Below are 17,504 nucleotides of genomic sequence, written 5' to 3'. Positions count from 1 at the left end.
GGGACGTTGCCGTTCCATAAAATCGATATTTTGCCCGAATCGTCACCATCGCGATCAGCTTCTCGAAGCGTCACCAGAGACCAGTGAAGTCCTCAGGTCTGGAAAAAAGCCAGGAGTAAATCAATGGATTCGGACATTTTCACGTCCAGTGCTCACAATGCTACCTATACTGCGTGAATTTGTGGTGAAAGGAAGGATAGGGTTAGGAGTAGCTAGTACTAGTACTGAGTACAGTAAAAATAACTAAATTTGAAAAGATAAGGATAGTAGTAACGAGAAATTTGACTGTATAAAAAAAGGAAAGGGAACATCGCGTCCTACAGTTTTGAAAAATGCTTTCATTTTTTGCCTCTGATCATTAACAATTTCTAAAATGGGAGTCATAGGGGAAAAAAGCATGGATCGCTCATTATTTATTTATTTATTTATTTATTTATTGAAAACACTTGCTATTGTACCATAAAACAAAAAAAAACAAGATGAAACACCTCTACTGTTATAATAATTACTTAGTTACTATGATAATATATTGAATAACTTTGCAGCAGAAAACTCTTCCTCCAGTAGAGGAAAAGCACAGGATTGAGTCCAATAATTTCTCAAAGACTGAGTTCATTTTCAACCTCCTCGATTATTTCGGATGATTATTCACGAGTAACGCTCTTTGGTTTTTTTAATGTTCATATAGCATCAATACAATGAAGGTGGCAGATTTTTCCTTCTTTCTGAACTAATTAACTAGTTATCTAACAATCAGCCAAGCTATAATTTGTCTAACCAGTTTCAGAGTCAATTGACCGTATAGTACAAAATTTTACTCACAACAAACTTCTTTTTTTCAAAATCGAGAATCTAGAGCTGATTTCAAATCGAATAGTTTCTTTTGAAAGCTGACAACGCTCGCGTTTATTCGAAGTCGGGTTGCACTTTCATATAAAATTTGAACTCTGACCTCATTTTTTTTCTCCCCTCCGGCTACAGCTTTTGAAGTAGATCCATCGTAATAAGTAAACTTTTGACGGATTATAGCAGCTTTGTTTCGTCTATAACCATTCTACTGCGTCTTACATATTATTCAGGTGGGTAGTACTTCAAATATTGTACTTTTTTTGAGTAAATTCATTTTATCATCCTCCGTGCAACCATTTTCTACCCGTTCACTATCAATCGATATCCATTTGAGCGTAGTCAGGACATTCGTACAAATATGCTGATTTAACTACAAGTTTATTATTATTATTACTTGTTTATATTGCAATAATAACCTATAATTTATCGGGATGATATACGTAGCTCGCTAGGTTGGTTGTTTCCAATCTCCAGGTGTTTTCGTTGCATTTAATATGTCATTTTTTGTCGCCGCCGAGTCTCATGCGGCAGTTTTCCAGATTGCATGTCAAATGATTCACAGAGATCTCAATTATTGGCTTTTCTGAGATTTTATCCCTCTATTTACTCCTTTATGTACCTGAATGTCGTCTCTATGGAATTCGAATCCAACTGATTCACATTAGTGTATGTAGGAAACAAGTACATGGAAAATCATGTTTAAATCTCTCTTATAATATAAATAATAATAACAAAATATAAAACGTGGCGCTGGAAATTAGGATATCAATCAATGTTATCTAGGAAGACTGTTACTCTCTCCATTAAAAAAAAACCTCAAAAATTGGGGAAAAAAGAGTGAAGAGCTGCACGAAAGTGCGTGCAAGAAGCTTATAACACTTAAAATACTCAAATGTTTGCGTAGAAGCGTAGACAGGGCACAAATTTCAATTTATATTCTGAAATTCGTTGCCGCCTCTTTAAAATCTTTCATGATCGCTGAAAAAAGGCCATAACGAAGTGCAAGTTCCTTTTTTTGACTAGAAGGAATCCAGGCGTTCCTCACTACAGATAACGAGTTGGCTAACGGGTTCACGTTCTGGTAACTCTTCTCCCTCTCGGCACTTCACAATCGTGAAACCAGTCGTGTACTTGGGTTGTTATTATTACATTTTACACTACTTTTCCCTAGAGGACTGGACGAGACATTTTGCTGTGACATTGCCTTCTCGTCATTTCTTTCAGAAATTCCTCACCTGATTTTTGAATATAGTGTTCTTCTTGTTTCTTTCATGAATTAAGCAGTAAAGATATGAGTAAGATCTCTAATTTGCTTGGATTTGATTACTAGAAAATTGCTGAGAGATGTATAGCAAAATAGAGTGTTCTTTTAGATTTTTAATATCCATCTGAATGTTTTTTATATATTCCATTCCATCTCCATGTGTTTATTTTCATCTCCATTTCTTTTCTTTCTATGAGTTCTCGAAATGATTTTGTTTGAAACTTTGTATGAAGTCTGGAAACAAGTGCTCCTGCCTGGTGTGAAGTTCTGTTTGTCTTCGATGGATTATGATCTATCAGGCTGCCTTGGTAAACTCAGTACATATCCATCCGGCAATGCGATGTGTTTTGCTCGCCACGCGGCGCTCTCGTCAAACTGATGTAAAGCCCTCGCTAGGACAACAGACATCTCGGAGGTTCTTCTCCACAATCCACAGGTGAAGCGTCGTAAACGTCCTCCTTTATGCGAACACTGATACGTATTCGTACTCTCACTACTCCTTAAACTTTTTTTTTTCATGAATATACAAATCTACCAGATTTTTACCAAACCCTTTGCACACTCGCTTCAAGAAAAAAAAAAACAAAACACAAAAAAGCTCTATTTTTTGCAACTGTATTTCACTTGCATGTCCTAACGTCATTCCGGACCAGTCTAATGTTTTTTGTTGTGCTTTAAAAGTGAAGGTTTCTGCTCGCTTAAATCAACAATCATAACCACCTACTAGCACAATTGTCACTGAAATTCGAACACATCTAAAAAAAATCTTTTGGCACTTTTAACAACTCAGGCGGAAGCAATGAATTCTTTAATACAATTAACATATTTTATCTTCCTGCAACCTTTCACATTTACCATTTTTACCATTCATCACTTTGTAAAATGAGCTGTATGTAGTAGCTGAAGGCAAGGGTTCCAAGCTTCTTATTACACTGTTTCCTACTTGACGAGGATGCCATGACTTCCATAATAAATTTCTTAGTCGTTTAGAGCTGTTTGAAGAAGAAAAAGCAAACGATATGGATACAACAGATATAGGTATTAGACACGAAGTAAATTTACTTCCTCGAAAAATTAATTAGCAAAAAACCATGAAAGTTCCGGTAGGAGTCGATTCGGTGGCATTCAAAGCATTGTAAAGTGTGCGAAAAAACTTAATTGTTCAATTTATGATAGTGGAAACATCTTTTTCGTTATCCGTAATAAACAACACCCACCAGATACTCTATTTTGTTCCTCATTTTCATCATTCTACACTTTCACCAAGTTCAGTCGCACGTACTGTCGGATCCGATAAGCCAAGTAAGTGCGACATGAACGTGTGCTGATATGTGAAGAGATCTCTTTTTTTTTAAGCTAGGATCTGAATCCACTAAACATATTCTTGCAGCTATTTGAGCTCTTTCAGCGATAGTACTCTGCTCTTCAGGAAATGTTTTCTCAGTCTAGTTCTTCTTTTGTTGTTTGTCGAGCAGGAACTTCTCACTCACTTGTAGTCAAGAGGCGTCATCTGCAGTGCCTTTTTCGATGATTTTTATTGTTCTACTGCTTCCAACTACTTTTTCTCGGATTGTCGCTATCTTGTAGATGATTTAAAACACAAATCATCACTTCGTTAGATTAAGCAATGTTTTCCGGCATTGATTTGCTGCTTGTTTCTTGCAGCGACCGAACGCCCAGGGGCGTTGCGATTGACGGACGGCATATCGCCTCCGTCCTCATCGTTTCTCCTCGTAGACTCGTCCCTATTATAATATATCGCAACGAGAATTATTCCCAAAGAAGTCGACAGCATCATCGGGAGCATTCCCGATGGCATCAAAGCAAAATGGCAACACCATCCCTTCGCCGCGGCCACCTTTTCGTAGGCAAGGATCAAGTGGTGAGTTTTCCTCCTTTTCTTCTCTCTGATAAATGAACCTGTCTGACTTGCTCATGAAATCATTCGATAATAAACTTCTTTCTTTTCTTCGAGCACAGTCGTAATCATGATGCCTTTTCATGCACACGCCATGCATACATCATGCATTACAACAAGATTTTCTCAAGGTAAAACGACATGACATATGTGGAATCTACTGTATCTGTCTGTAATCTAATCTGATCTTTTGAATATGTGCCATTTGGAAATCAGAGGAACTTCCAAAATCTTTCCTAATGATTGAGAGTTGTGGCACGCATTTCCTGTATTAAATTCATCTAATGGTGATCATGTAATGCTAAATCGAAACCTAATCAGAATAAAATCCCCACACATTTCGCTGACTTTCCTGTTATTTCATCTATTTCTATTTTTTCACTCAACGATGTTATGAAGTGACTGCGAAAGTTTTGTTAAGCGTCTTAAATTCTTTACGTCGGTAGCCCAGCAACGTATCACACGTCATTTGCTTTCTATTTTTCTTCTCGCATTCCAATCGTTGAAGATGCTTTTCAATAGGATTTCCGTTAAATCGATATTGTGCTCAGTGTAATGTCTCGATCGCTTAGTAAGTTACACATCACTCGCGATGAGATAACACCTCCTCTCCTCATGATTGTCCTTCACAAAGCATAACAAATGTGATAAAACACCTTAAAACTGGCTGACAACAATATTGAGAGTTTTTTATGGGGTCAAGTGGATTCTGTGGCTTAAATCTTCAGGCTAATATCTCAAATACTCGATGAGAAAATTTGTGTTCACATCGTCCTCAATTAGATCGCGTTGAGAGAAGTTTTGTGTGGTTTTGACTTATCTAAAGGAAACACAGCATGTCCTTTTAAGGGAGGATATGTTATCTTCGAGGATATGACCTAGACGCTGATTGAAACAACTTAAAAATAATTTTCATTTTCTATTCTTCCGATTGGGATAGCCTATTGGAAATCTCTTGAAAGTTACCAATAATAAAAATCTAACAAACAGGAAGAATGTGTTTCCGATTTTTGAGATTCTTCTAACCAAACATTCAGGAAACGCCACAACAGCTGGCGAAAGAGAATAAATGGCTGTGGGAAGTATGACAGCTAACAAGCGGTCAAAACATTTCTGATTCATATATATTTTCTTCCTTTGAGAATTTTTTTTAATGTTTATGATCTTGTAACAACTGATCGAAATTGTTCATAGGAGATCAGAACTGCCCGTTGTTCCTTCAATTTTTGTCGACACAGGCTTTCTTTTTGCCTGGGTAACTGTTTTTCTTCGTTATTTGACCCCTCTTAAAAAATTCATTAAAACATCAGAAAATGGCCGCAACTGTAACCAAGAAAGAATATATGGAATCGCCAAATTGGTATGCATGAAGTTGTCATGATCTAGCACCGTATTTTTGCTATCGACGAAAAACTCACTCCAATTTGATCTACAACAACGGTAGAAATGGATCAACAATTGTTTGCGTTTGTTTTCGCGAATTCTACGTCAGGATATTTTTCTTGGAGTATCTAAGCGAGATGATCGAATTCGTAGAAATCATAAATAGTAGTAGATTTTCTAAGGTCTTCTAAGCAAACATTATTTCGATTCAAACTTGGACAAATTCAAATTTAAATAAGAATGACTGAAGGAAACACCAAGCGGTACAGATTTGCTTAGAGAGACTTCTACATCATCAAAAAATATCGTATCGTAGAAATTATTTGTTTCACCTTTAAATTTTAGTACTCCATAGTCCCTACATCTCATATTGATTCACTAATGCATTTTGCAAGAAGATCAAAGCCTTTTAAATGCTGTACGTTCTTTCAGATTATCACGTCTTTTGAGGTTTTTAATTGTGACTCCTCACATCGATCGGACTTTCTATTAGCACGTAGCAAACAAAATCCTCCTATTCGACGAGTATTGACTGAGCTGAGGTGGTAGCGCATCATCCATTATTGCACTGATCTGAAATATGATTCAGGATTCGAAAGTTTCACAGGGGAGATCGTAACTGTTAGACTCTCCACATTCAATTTAATAGCTATTTCGTGCTCATTGACATGAATATAACCTAAAAAATTAGAGTTGTAGCAGAGTGAACCTGATTTCACGCTCAATAAGAATATTGATGGGGTTATGTTTCGACAAGTTCTAAGAAAAGCTCACAGGACTACTGAACTCGTCCGGGATTTAAAAACCAAAACAAGCCGTATTTCCTTCTTTGTTCTAGCCCAGTTACTATTGATTCTTGTTTACCACTTTTATCCTCAGTATTTTTCAACTTGAAGTCTCTGCTCTTGTATTCTTGAATTCATGAAAATTTTCACAAATTTTTATAAATGATTTGCTACATTTCAAGAAATTTCCCCAGCGTGATATTTGATTTCTTCAAATTTTTTTGAAGAGCTAACCTCGGCAATATTCTTCTTGATAAGAATATAAAAATAAACCAAGCGTATTACCAGAAGGCTAATCGATATTCCTAGCGTAAATGCTACGATTCTTTACGTCATGAATAAGTTTCTCAATTAAGTTTCAGTTAACCAATTCATTCAATGACTTACGGAACGAAAACAATCACAGCTTGATGTCATACTTAGCTAAAATTCTTAATATTACTGACCGAAAAGATTATTTTCCAGAAAAATGTGAGATTATCCGTTAGTAACTTTCTTCTGTAAAATTGACGAGAGACTCCACCGAAAAAAAAAAACACCAAAAGAATAGCACCGCTTATCTTTGAAAGAACGAGTCACTGTCCACAGCTGAAAAGTTTTTTTCTTGAAAGATGATGGTTTAAATAGTTAATGTTCAAGAGGAATAGCATTAAGAAGTTTTTCAAAAACTTAGCCTAATGGAAATGAACAGTGAACATTAAATAATGGTTAATTCAGGAATAATTAATTAATAGTACTCTTTTTTAGTCGGTGCTGGCGCCCACCCAATGGCGGTCGCGTTAGCTCCTGTACCTAGGATAGACTATAGTGTCACAAAGGTAAGCTTTCAAGAGTTTTTGCCGAGCAAATTTCTATGAGTTATTCAAGAAATGTTGTTCAAATTTATTTTTTCTATACGAGTGTAATATAGTTCGAAAAATGAAAGATTCAGGGAGGTGCGCGAACATGGGCAGTTCTACTTGTCTTTCTATTTTTATGTTCTGGTCTATATACAATATTTTCTTCAAAAGAATTAAATGGAAATGATACTAGTGGGTTTTTTGCTTACTTGAATAGCATTTTCTAGACTGTATTTTACTTCAATTTTGAACATGAATTAGTAATTTTTTTTCTCTTATCTACTTGTAATCGATGATAGAAGTGTGTGAAAATATATACTGCAATCTTTTGATCTGGATCTTTCTTTTGATCACCATTTTCGGTCGTGTTAAGGCATTCAAAATGAACAACAAGACGAAGTAGGAGATGAATCTGAAACCTACTCCGATATTTCTTCGAAGCAACGCAGAAGCATAAAGTGAGTTGAGCTTAATACGATGGAGAATTCCAATACTTTTCTCAATTAGCGATGTTTTTGTGAATTTTACAGCTTAAGAATATCTTAAGAATATTCAGGGAATCACAACACTCTGACATTAGAGACGACTCTTCAGAGGTAGAAGAAGCGGACACAGGTTAGCGGGTACCTACATTCCATTGAGAACTTCTTGAAATAATTAATATTTACCATAGATGACGAAGAAATTCCGATTGAGACACCACTAGAAGACCAATTATTTGCTGGCTTGCGAAAGAAAATAGAGCGCAACATAAAGCGGGTAAAGGAATTCGTAAAGGTGAATTTCTCAAAAAAGGTGGAATTTGTAGAATTTCAAAGATCCGTAGGTAATCATTACTGAAGAGTAGCATTTCTTCAACGTGTCAGATTGGAATACATAAAAATGTTGGCAAGGGATTCTCCAGACCTGTACAGTTGAATTGAGAAAAAAAAACAAATAATTAAATCACTAATATTTATTTTAGGAGCATGAAGATGATAATGAAGATGATGAAGCAGAAGTGAAGGAAACTCAAACCTTCGTAAAGCGAGGTAAACGAAGAAAGAACAAGATTGCTGATACAGATGACGATGTGCAGGAACCAGCAAAGGCAGGATTTTTCATCTTCCAACTCTTACTTCCTTTCGGATCACTTAAGAAGTTGCATGCTATCGTGAATAGTAGAACGAGGATGAGGAACTCGTGTATAGATGTAGATGAATGTCTGTGAATCGACAATTATCGTGCTCTCCCTACGTCATTATTGATTCCTTTTAAACATGATCTACAGTGAAATATGGACTTAAAGTCTTGAACCTATTCTTGATTATTTTCTCACTCCTTCTTTTCACTGGTGATCTTAACTCCAGAAAAGTTCGTTCAACCAAGAGTATATCAAACTACGTCATCCTCACATACCGGTTTTGAGTTCCAGTGCCACGTTTGCGCCAGTCGGTTGCTCTCACAAATTTGATCAACATCCCCAAATCCTATCGTAGAACGGTAGTGTTCGCTCGTGATTCTAGGTATTTTTAGCACTGCATGGATTCTTGTAAGGACAACGGCTGTATTTTGGTGACACGCGGTAGTCGCGTGCGTGCGTAGTCATCTACGACCCATAAAACCCAGCAGCCTATTGATTTCGATCTACCGTTTCCATCTAGATCAAAATGAAAGAAAATAGATGGGTTGAGTAAATACTTTGATGCTATGAGGGGAGATCGCAGAAATAAGTGTCACAGTCAAATTTTTAAACTACGTAAGGATTCATGTATGTCAAAGCTATCCTCACCAAATTATCTTTTATCTAATTTGCATTCGATATGCAAAGACGAGGGCAGGAACAGAGACTTCTTCCAGAACGCAACGAGAGCATAGAAATCAAGCATCCCGCAGAGGATTTATTACGTGTCCTGCGTTGTATCCATTGTATACTGTAGAGGCGATTGCATTGGTCGTCCAACCACTACTACTGGGCAAACTTGTCTATCTATCCAGGAGCACCGAGGCTGAACCCCCTTGGAAGTTCCTCTTTGCATTTCCTCCTTCGGAGTTCGGATTTATCAAAAGAAGGATTCGTTATAATAAAAGAAATTGTCAGAGCGTTTTTAAACATATTTTGCTCCACTTTAAAATAAATTTTGGTTCCCTAGCCACTTTTTTTGTGATTCGTACCGCGCAAACTCAAAAAAGTATATACGTGCAGAACCAACATTTGATGAAAATACGCCTTTTTTCGTCAGAGAAAAAAAACCCGACTATTTCGTGAGTGATAGCTCTAGACTCTAACAGGTTTCCTGAAATGAAATATGAAGCGAAGGTTCATGCAATGACTTACATCATAACGGCCACAGTGGTCAAATTTCGCTGTCAATAATGATCAACAATGACTGAATCCGTTCAAGTACTTCAAAAAAAAAAGATTGCTTACGTTTGAATTCGTTGCTTCATTGAAATATCTTAATAGTACTTAATAGTTCGCCAAAGAACAATTGATTTCACTTGCATAGAAAGTATTTTGCGGTTCCAAAAAATCACTAATGAGAACCAGCGAGTTATTTCATTTACTAGATAGTTATTTTTACGTTATTTATTTCAAAACAGTATGTGTTACCCTGCAATATTAGTATTCTGATGCTTCTGATAGCATCTACTGTCGTCATCTTCGATCATCATGATAGTGATTGGTGATCAGTTGGAATCGATCTATATAGTGTGAATCCCTTTGACAAACTCTGTCGCTTGCCCGTTGGATTAGAATAATGTAAGAATCAACTGGAAAATTCCTTTTAATTCGTGAATATTTTCTTTGAAAGCAATTTGGTCAATTAATCCAATAAATTACACATCCCGAGAATCCCAGTTCTCTTTGTTGATCTCAATCAATTATTTGCTTTTCAAGACGTAAAGGATATCACATTCGTTGACTTGATTTATGACGTTTTCACAGCAAAACAGAATCGCACAGCTGACACAGGGAAGTATATGATAAGAGATCAAAAGAACTTGTTAGCGACGATCACAGGGTATCATAAACATGTTTAAAAAACACTAACATGGTCTTAGTTTCGTTAAGATTTACTTAAGATCTCCTCTGTTATCTAATCCTGTACTTAGGTTGGTAAAACAAACTTGTGAATGTGCAAGTTAAAAAGTGCACACAGAAGCTTCATGAAATCGATCTTCAGAGTTCGCAACCTCGTAGGAAAAAAGGAAAGGCGGAACGGGAAAAAGAGATCGATGCAGAGGAAGCAGACACAGAAGACGTGGACACAGATGATGTCGAACTCCACCAGAGAGAGGTATATGGGAACAATAATTATGGAATGTGTGCAACATCCATAGTTTGCTTATTTTCTAGCAATCAGAACAACATGATGAGCCTACTCCGGATGAAGATCATGGTGATGTGGATGAAAAAGATGATGAGCATGATGAAAAAGAGGAGTCAGAAATCGAAGAGTCACATGCTCGCAAGCATCGAAGCCACGGTTTTAGGTTATTGTTGTAAATGTAAAACGAGTGATGACATATAGATTGATGTGGTCAAAGATTTAGACATCTCTTAATTGATCCAGTACCCGAACGAGAATGCAGAAGGAAGCACTGTCCGCCTGACTATCACGCAGCTCCACGAAAATCTCTTCTTAAGAAGAAAAACAAGGTTACTTTGAAGCAGTTGATAACACTTCTTGCTCCTTCCTTTCTCCCTTCAATAAATTCTTTTGTTGCAACCAAGCACTTTTTTAAATTCACATTGTTCGTAAGTCCATTTCACTAAGGTTGAGCGGGACCACAATAATATTTTTTCTCACTGTCCACTGATAGTCCTCTTATTTTCTAGTCTCGTTTTTGTTTTAAATCTCCTTCTTTGAAGTTGCCAATCTAGGATGCTTAAGAAATCCACTGTGAAGAGTCGTTTCAGGGCCTGAACATTGTATCCGCGTCAAATCGTCAGGAACACGAAGGCCGAAGCTCTCTCGAAGATGATGAGGACGACGAAAACGATGATGAAGATGAGAAATTAGATTCGCATCCTCAGATCAAGCATAATGAAGTTGTTGCGCTCAATAAGCCGAGGTAAACAATTATATTCCGGTGGTTTCAAAGCAGTGAAATAAGTTTTTGTGGTTTAAAAGAGCAGAGATTTTGATCTTTAAGCAGTTTTTGTAAAAGTAGACTTCCAATATACATATTGGTTCAGAAAATCATACCTATACCATTATGTAGGCGTAAATAACTCATCATTTCTGTAGGGTCAAAGCTGTGTTTTGAATTTTAGAAATTTATTTGGCCTTATTGATTACCATAATTCAGAGGATCGGGACGAGAAGCGTACAAACGTCAAGCTATAACGAATCGAGATGATCACAAGAATCGTGACTCGTTGGATCGTGCGGATAATCTCGTCGAAAAGGTGAAGGTCAAGCGTATTAGGAAGAGCAGAAAATCTGACTCATTATAGTGCGGCTGCTTCGAACCCGCAAACAAAAGTCGTCATTTTTTGATGCTAAGGGGTTATTGTGCAGTGCACATCTAATGAATAATTTCATGAGATACCAGAATTAGAAGCTCGAGATTCCATAGATAGCTCAGAAAGTCAGAGATCTGTCTACGTTTGCCTCTTCGAATATATCTGCTGTATATAATTCGAAGATGGCCAGAACGAACGTATGTGGGTTGCTTATCGCTGGTTGATCCGTTGTGGCATTATCAACGCCTCTGCTTTCCATTCGTCACTTCATCAACCTCATCCGATCACGTACAAAATCCTTAATTGTTTTGCTTCGTTTTCGTTTACTAACGTTCAGAATTTTTACGCTTTGTATGTGTGACCTGGGTTAAGCCAGTTATCGTATCAGCCTTTTAATCTATGCAACATTCACGGGTGAACTATCAGATTTTTTTTGGAAGTCGTCAGATTCACTGTCAAATGTCTATCGTTGTACATGCCTTCGTCTGACGTGATCAAGTTGTCAAATGCTCAATTTTCATCGTTTGAGGTGATCTAATAAACAATTTTGTTGCTTGCTTCGTGTGACGATCATGTGACGGCAAATTTATTGATTGCGCAATCATGGGTAATGGCTGGAAGTTTGACATCCATTATACGCACCTACATACCAAAGTTTTTCTCTTTTTGGAAGTGCAGTGTATTTTTTGGCTACCTAATGTTCATGCATGTCTTTTAACCAAATACGCTACACTGTATTGTACTTCGTAATTAATTGTTTCTCTGACTAACAACTATTTTTTGGCCAAATAATATTGCGCGACTTTTGAAAATCGATTTTTTTAGACACATCTATCAGGACATTTACGTTAGAAGTTACACGTAATGAGAGATAGGCTAGTTCGATGTATAGATGGGTCGAAACGACATGGAGCTCGGACAGTTGCGTAGGAGGCTGCACTCAAGACGGTGCGTTGGAGATAGCGGTTGTAATCGAGGTGGGACCGTGGCGAACAGAAGAGATAGGTGGCGGTAGCGAGGATTCTTATACGATCCCAACCGCTACTACCCACCGTGCCACTTCGAGCGCATGCGCTTATGCAACCGTCCGTGCTTCATGTCGTTTTGACCCGACTATAAGCAGCGCACACCGCGTAGAACATTAACAACTACGGTGTTGTTACGATCTACTTAGCTAGATAACTCTAAATCATACTAAAATTCCCGAGGAATGTTTCTGGCTTTGAGAACAATCGTAAGTTTACTGTCCCTCTTAACTTTTAAACGGAGCTATGACGAAAAGTCTTTGGTAATGGGACTTATGACATTTTCTTTCACTTGGAGAAGAATTCCCCTTGTCGATAAGAAATTGATTTTGACCGAAATGACCAATGTGTTTCTAATGAGTAGTCCCTAGGAGTTTTTCCACGTATACCCAAAACAAATAGTAACAATATATTATTTCATTTCTCAGTATATTAAGAGAAATAAAAGACGTGGAATGTCATGAACGCGACCGCATTCATTCAGACATCCACTTACTTGAAGGATCCCGACTTTGGAGGATTTCAAAAGATTTTTTTTCCTGAAGAACGGTCTACAGAAACTTCGCTACGGACACGCTACTGCAAACGATTCTAGTGTTTTTTTTTTGAAGCAAACGGTGAGAATAGATCTGAGTGGAGCACTAAGCCCACATTCAGACCGTAAACTTGAAACTTGTCGAGGACACAACATCGAGAACATTTGGTTCTGCATTTCATACGCCAATCGATGATAGGCATAGATCACGAAACTTCGCTTAGTGACGTCATCGTTGTCGACAAGAGATCAAAAACATTGATTATTGGAAAAAAGACATGAATAATCGTTATTGATTGTACATAGATTTAACTTTCACACACAGAGAAACATCTGCTGGTTACTTTTTAGCAATAAAACATACAAATCAAATACGAAGTAGCATCTCCCAGTGGTAAGAGAGCACGCCTTACAAAACGTTCCGTTTTCGGTGGAAGTGGCGTTAATTCGTGACTTCTTTAATTCGCAAGATAATTTGAGTAAATTCTGCGACTTAGCGTTTCCTTCCAGGAAATGTGCTCTACCTTTCTGTGCAGGAAGTGGACATTACTTGTCAAATAGATTTGTCCAGAAACTGATACGAAGCTAAAGAACTGGTTCAAATATTCAGATCCTCTGCGGCACATTTGACAGCTACATTATGACAACTGTTGTTCGTGGAAACATGATCATCTTTGAGTTTCCGTGAAGAAGTGCGTGGAATATTGCATGTGGCCGCCTTTGAAGTCTTATGATTAGCTAGATTTGTTCATTTAAAGGAAAAAGCTCAGAATAGCTATTCCAATCAATATGGTCAAAACTACGGGAATTAAAACAAAATGGATGCTAATGTCAAGATTCTTTCATGAATTTTTCAGTTCAAATACCAATTCTAGAATAGGACAGCACCAAATATTCTTCCTATTGAGAAATCAATGTCTGTTTGATTTGGATAGGTTTTTTTTTCAAATGTATGCTTCAAGAAGTAAACAGAAGTAAGAATGAGAGGATAGTCACGTTGAATTTCAGGTTTTTCTTTTTTGAATATGCGACTTCAGTTTGCATACACCAATGTTTTCTTTCGAAAACCAACTGAAAGTCTATTGCTCTTCCAGTAACTAACAAATTGTTTGCTGTTTTATACTTTACTAGAGCACAGTAATATGATACACTATGAGAACATAATCACACAATGCTAATCAATGTTCTTTTTCCCTCATGATTTCCATGATTGAGAAAGAATTTCATTGATCACTGTTGTTGCTAGGATCAACTCCAAAGTCTCTTAGTTGTCTTATACGATTTCGTAAACGATATCAGAACAACTTTTTTGGTTCAATTTTTTAAAATCAAATTTGTGGTTCAGCACAACTACGAAGCCGCATTCGCAATTTTCGATTCCATTCTGCGTGCCCGTCCCGATTCACCACGAGCACATTTCGGGAAAGGACGAGGATTTCAACTCAGGTGAGAGATCGGCACCATTCTTAGCTGATATCACTTTGCGTTGTAGACTTTATCTACAGAGGTGAATTTACGTCCAACGACGTCGACTTTGCGCATGCTATACATGAATACGAAGAGGTCCTTGATAATGACGAGACTCCAAGTGCATTATTCCGGTAAGTATGTAGATTCAGTTAAAGGCATCAACCCACTGATCTGAAGTGGTTTGGATTTCAAGTAGAGTATTCTTATACGGGATAGTAGATTGTGGAGAGGGGGGTGACTCCGTCCATTTCTTCCTAATTGCCGTAAAAAACGGTCCGGAAGATGCGGCACGTGCACAAAGCTGGTGCGCTCCAATCGAACTAGTTGCAGAAAATAGCGCACCGGACGTTCGAAGCTCTATCTTCCGGGCCGTTTTTTACGACAATTAGGAATAAATTGAAGGAATTACCCTTCTCTCCATATTCTACGGTATACGAATACTCCACTTGAAGTCCATATCACCTCAAATTCGTGGAGTGATGCCTTTAAGGAGATCATTGAGTTATGAGATGAAGATGATCTTCACGTTTTTATTTTCATGTTCATGTTACGAGTGTCCTTTAAAGAAGTGGTAGCATTGGACGCGTACCAAAAAAAAAGAAGAAATACAACCAAAAATTCCATAATATATAATTTTATTAGTAGTTGTCGAGAAGCTTCTTGGTGTTTTTCTAGGCAAGCCGCTTCTCGCCTCATTGAGTTGGCAAGCTTTCGAGGCGATTTCTATAGATGTCTTCTAACTCATAGAAGTCTTGTTGACAGGTAGATTTTCACATATATTTAATTTAATTAATTTTCACAATATTTAATTTTTGGGAAGGTTTCAAAGACTGCTCATTTTCTTCACGAAATTCCTCACTAATTTTCCAGGTTTCCGGAAGAAATCGAACATCAAACGGATGTCGCTCTAACTTTCATTAAAATGAAGAGATTACAAGATGCAAAGAAAGTTCTACATGATGTAAATTTACCAAATCCTATAATTTTCATCATTTCCGTAGTTCTGTTTTCTCTCTTCTTCAGATCCTCGAACATGATCCTAACAATGCGATTGCGTTGGCGTACTACGGTTATATTCTCAAGGTCTGTTCGACTTTCCCATGAAAATTTTTTTCTTCCCTACTTATATTAACAGACTAGTTAAGGTTGCTGAAGATAACGTTGAACAGGGAGTGGCCTTTATGAAAAAGGGATTACGAATGGGTGGCGACGAAATCACTGATGCAAAGTGATATTTTTCTCGTTTTACTCGAGATGTCTTAGGCAGAAATGCTGAAGAATTACCGAAAAAGAAAAAACTTGCACTGCTCAATTTTGAACGTTTTGTTATATGAAACCATTTTTCACAAAGATATGCGTAAAATTTGCGAGAAGTTGCTGAATCTCAAGTACTTCAGGTTCTATTACCATCTTGGACAAGGTCTCATGATCTTAGGAAGATCATCTGAGGTAAGTTCTCAATTTTCATGATATATACTTGAGAGCATCCTGCCATTTGTGAGATTATAGCCTTCTTCCTTTTTCTTTGGGGTGCCCTAACTATATAGATAATTCCTGGTATTCCATCCGATAGTCGTTTAATTTAGGCGTACTCTGTCTTCGAACATGCTGCTACACTTGGATTGTTCCTTTCTGCTCAGCAAAGATCCATGTATAATGTTGAAGGATTAACTGGAAGAGCGTGGTGGAGTAGTGAACAAACTGGTTACGGAAAATATCTTAAGGTAGTTGATGGATTCCACAACTAAAAATAAACATTTTAAGATATAAAATCTTAAAGGCAGTGGAACGCCAGTGGGTATCCATACGAGCTGAAGCTGCACGAGTTTTCCAATCTGCTCCAAATTCATGGAAAGAGGAGAACCCAACAATTACCGTCGATGGACGATGGATCGCGTTTCCGCTGCTTGAAAATGGACATTTCAACTCGGAAAACTGTAAAATGGTTCCACAAACATGCTCTATTCTCAAGGAATTTCGCGAAAGCAGTAATGCAAGCAGATCTGAGGTATGCAACTAATATTCACGTATAATGAAAGACTCGTATAGTCTTTTTTCCCGAGTTTTCAGTATTTTTTAATGTACGTTACCCAGGTTTTTGCAAGTGAAACAGTCTAATATTAAAACCATCATGTTTTAGATGCGCTTTTCGGCGTTGTCTTCGGGAGCACAGATTTTGCCGCATTGTGGACCGACAAACAGCCGTTTACAAGCCCATCTCGGCTTAATAGTGCCTTCAGAAGCAAGAATAAGGTAAACCCAACGATAATCTCAGTTACGTACAGATTAGATCGTTTACGAAATGATGTACTCTTCATTAATTCTTACGCTGTGCTTTTAGGGTAGGTAACGAGCAACGTGGATGGAAAACTGGAAAATTTATTATTTTTGACGACTCCTTCGAACATGAAGTACGAAACATTAAATTATAGAAGTATTAGTTCAGCAAATCTTAGGAAATCAGATCCTAGCGAAATTTCATCGTTTCAGCTACAGTTCGATGGGGCCTCATCATCCTCTCTACGCCTAATCCTCCTAATTGATCTCTGGCATCCGGAAGTCGAATCGCAACAGCGAATTGCTCCCGAGGATGACTGACTGATACGTGCAAATTGGTATATTTGGAGATACTATTCCGTGTTCGTGCTGCCATAGTATCTGTCATTTGAGATATAAATTGTTCTACAAAAAGTTCTCCGTTACAAAACATATTTCTTGAGGAGACCTCGTGCCACTTTAAGTCTCGTTTCTAGAGCAAACCAACAACCATTTTCTTGCAAACCATGATTAGAAAGTTTTATTATTCACATATCTTCAATGTTTGGACAGGGAGACAAAAAAAGTTGATGAGAACAAATTATATCAGTCAAAACTAAACTAAAACTACTCGAAGTGTCAAATGAACTTTGGAAGAAAGAGAATCTCACGGATCGTTCTCTATTCTAATCCAACTCCTGCTCGATTCAAACACGGACATTTGCTT

At 37.4% G+C, this 17,504-nt stretch overlaps 1 protein-coding gene across 1 annotated transcript; it reads left to right on the top strand.

The window, feature by feature from the left end:
* Nucleotides 1-3,925: 3,925 nt before the first annotated feature.
* On the top strand, nucleotides 3,926-17,119 carry RB195_026220 (uncharacterized protein; the record flags this gene model as incomplete). The annotated part of the gene is made up of 24 exons (XM_064214671.1): nucleotides 3,926-3,995; nucleotides 6,947-7,017; nucleotides 7,131-7,230; nucleotides 7,412-7,496; nucleotides 7,595-7,653; nucleotides 7,712-7,815; nucleotides 8,003-8,128; nucleotides 10,206-10,319; nucleotides 10,379-10,515; nucleotides 10,576-10,681; nucleotides 10,943-11,097; nucleotides 11,335-11,434; nucleotides 14,397-14,497; nucleotides 14,557-14,652; nucleotides 15,197-15,283; nucleotides 15,392-15,482; nucleotides 15,545-15,604; nucleotides 15,667-15,749; nucleotides 15,919-15,970; nucleotides 16,108-16,245; nucleotides 16,302-16,529; nucleotides 16,662-16,774; nucleotides 16,863-16,932; nucleotides 17,012-17,119. 24 exons carry the CDS (start codon nucleotides 3,926-3,928, stop codon nucleotides 17,117-17,119), a joined length of 2,454 nt encoding a protein of 817 aa, XP_064070552.1.
* Nucleotides 17,120-17,504: the final 385 nt, after the last annotated feature.

The sequence above is a fragment of the Necator americanus genome, chromosome X (assembly GCF_031761385.1).
Source record: "Necator americanus strain Aroian chromosome X, whole genome shotgun sequence".
Taxonomy (NCBI): Eukaryota; Metazoa; Nematoda; class Chromadorea; order Rhabditida; family Ancylostomatidae; genus Necator; species Necator americanus.
Note: the sequence above shows the minus strand (reverse complement) of the source record. Positions and strands in the feature narration are given on the sequence as shown.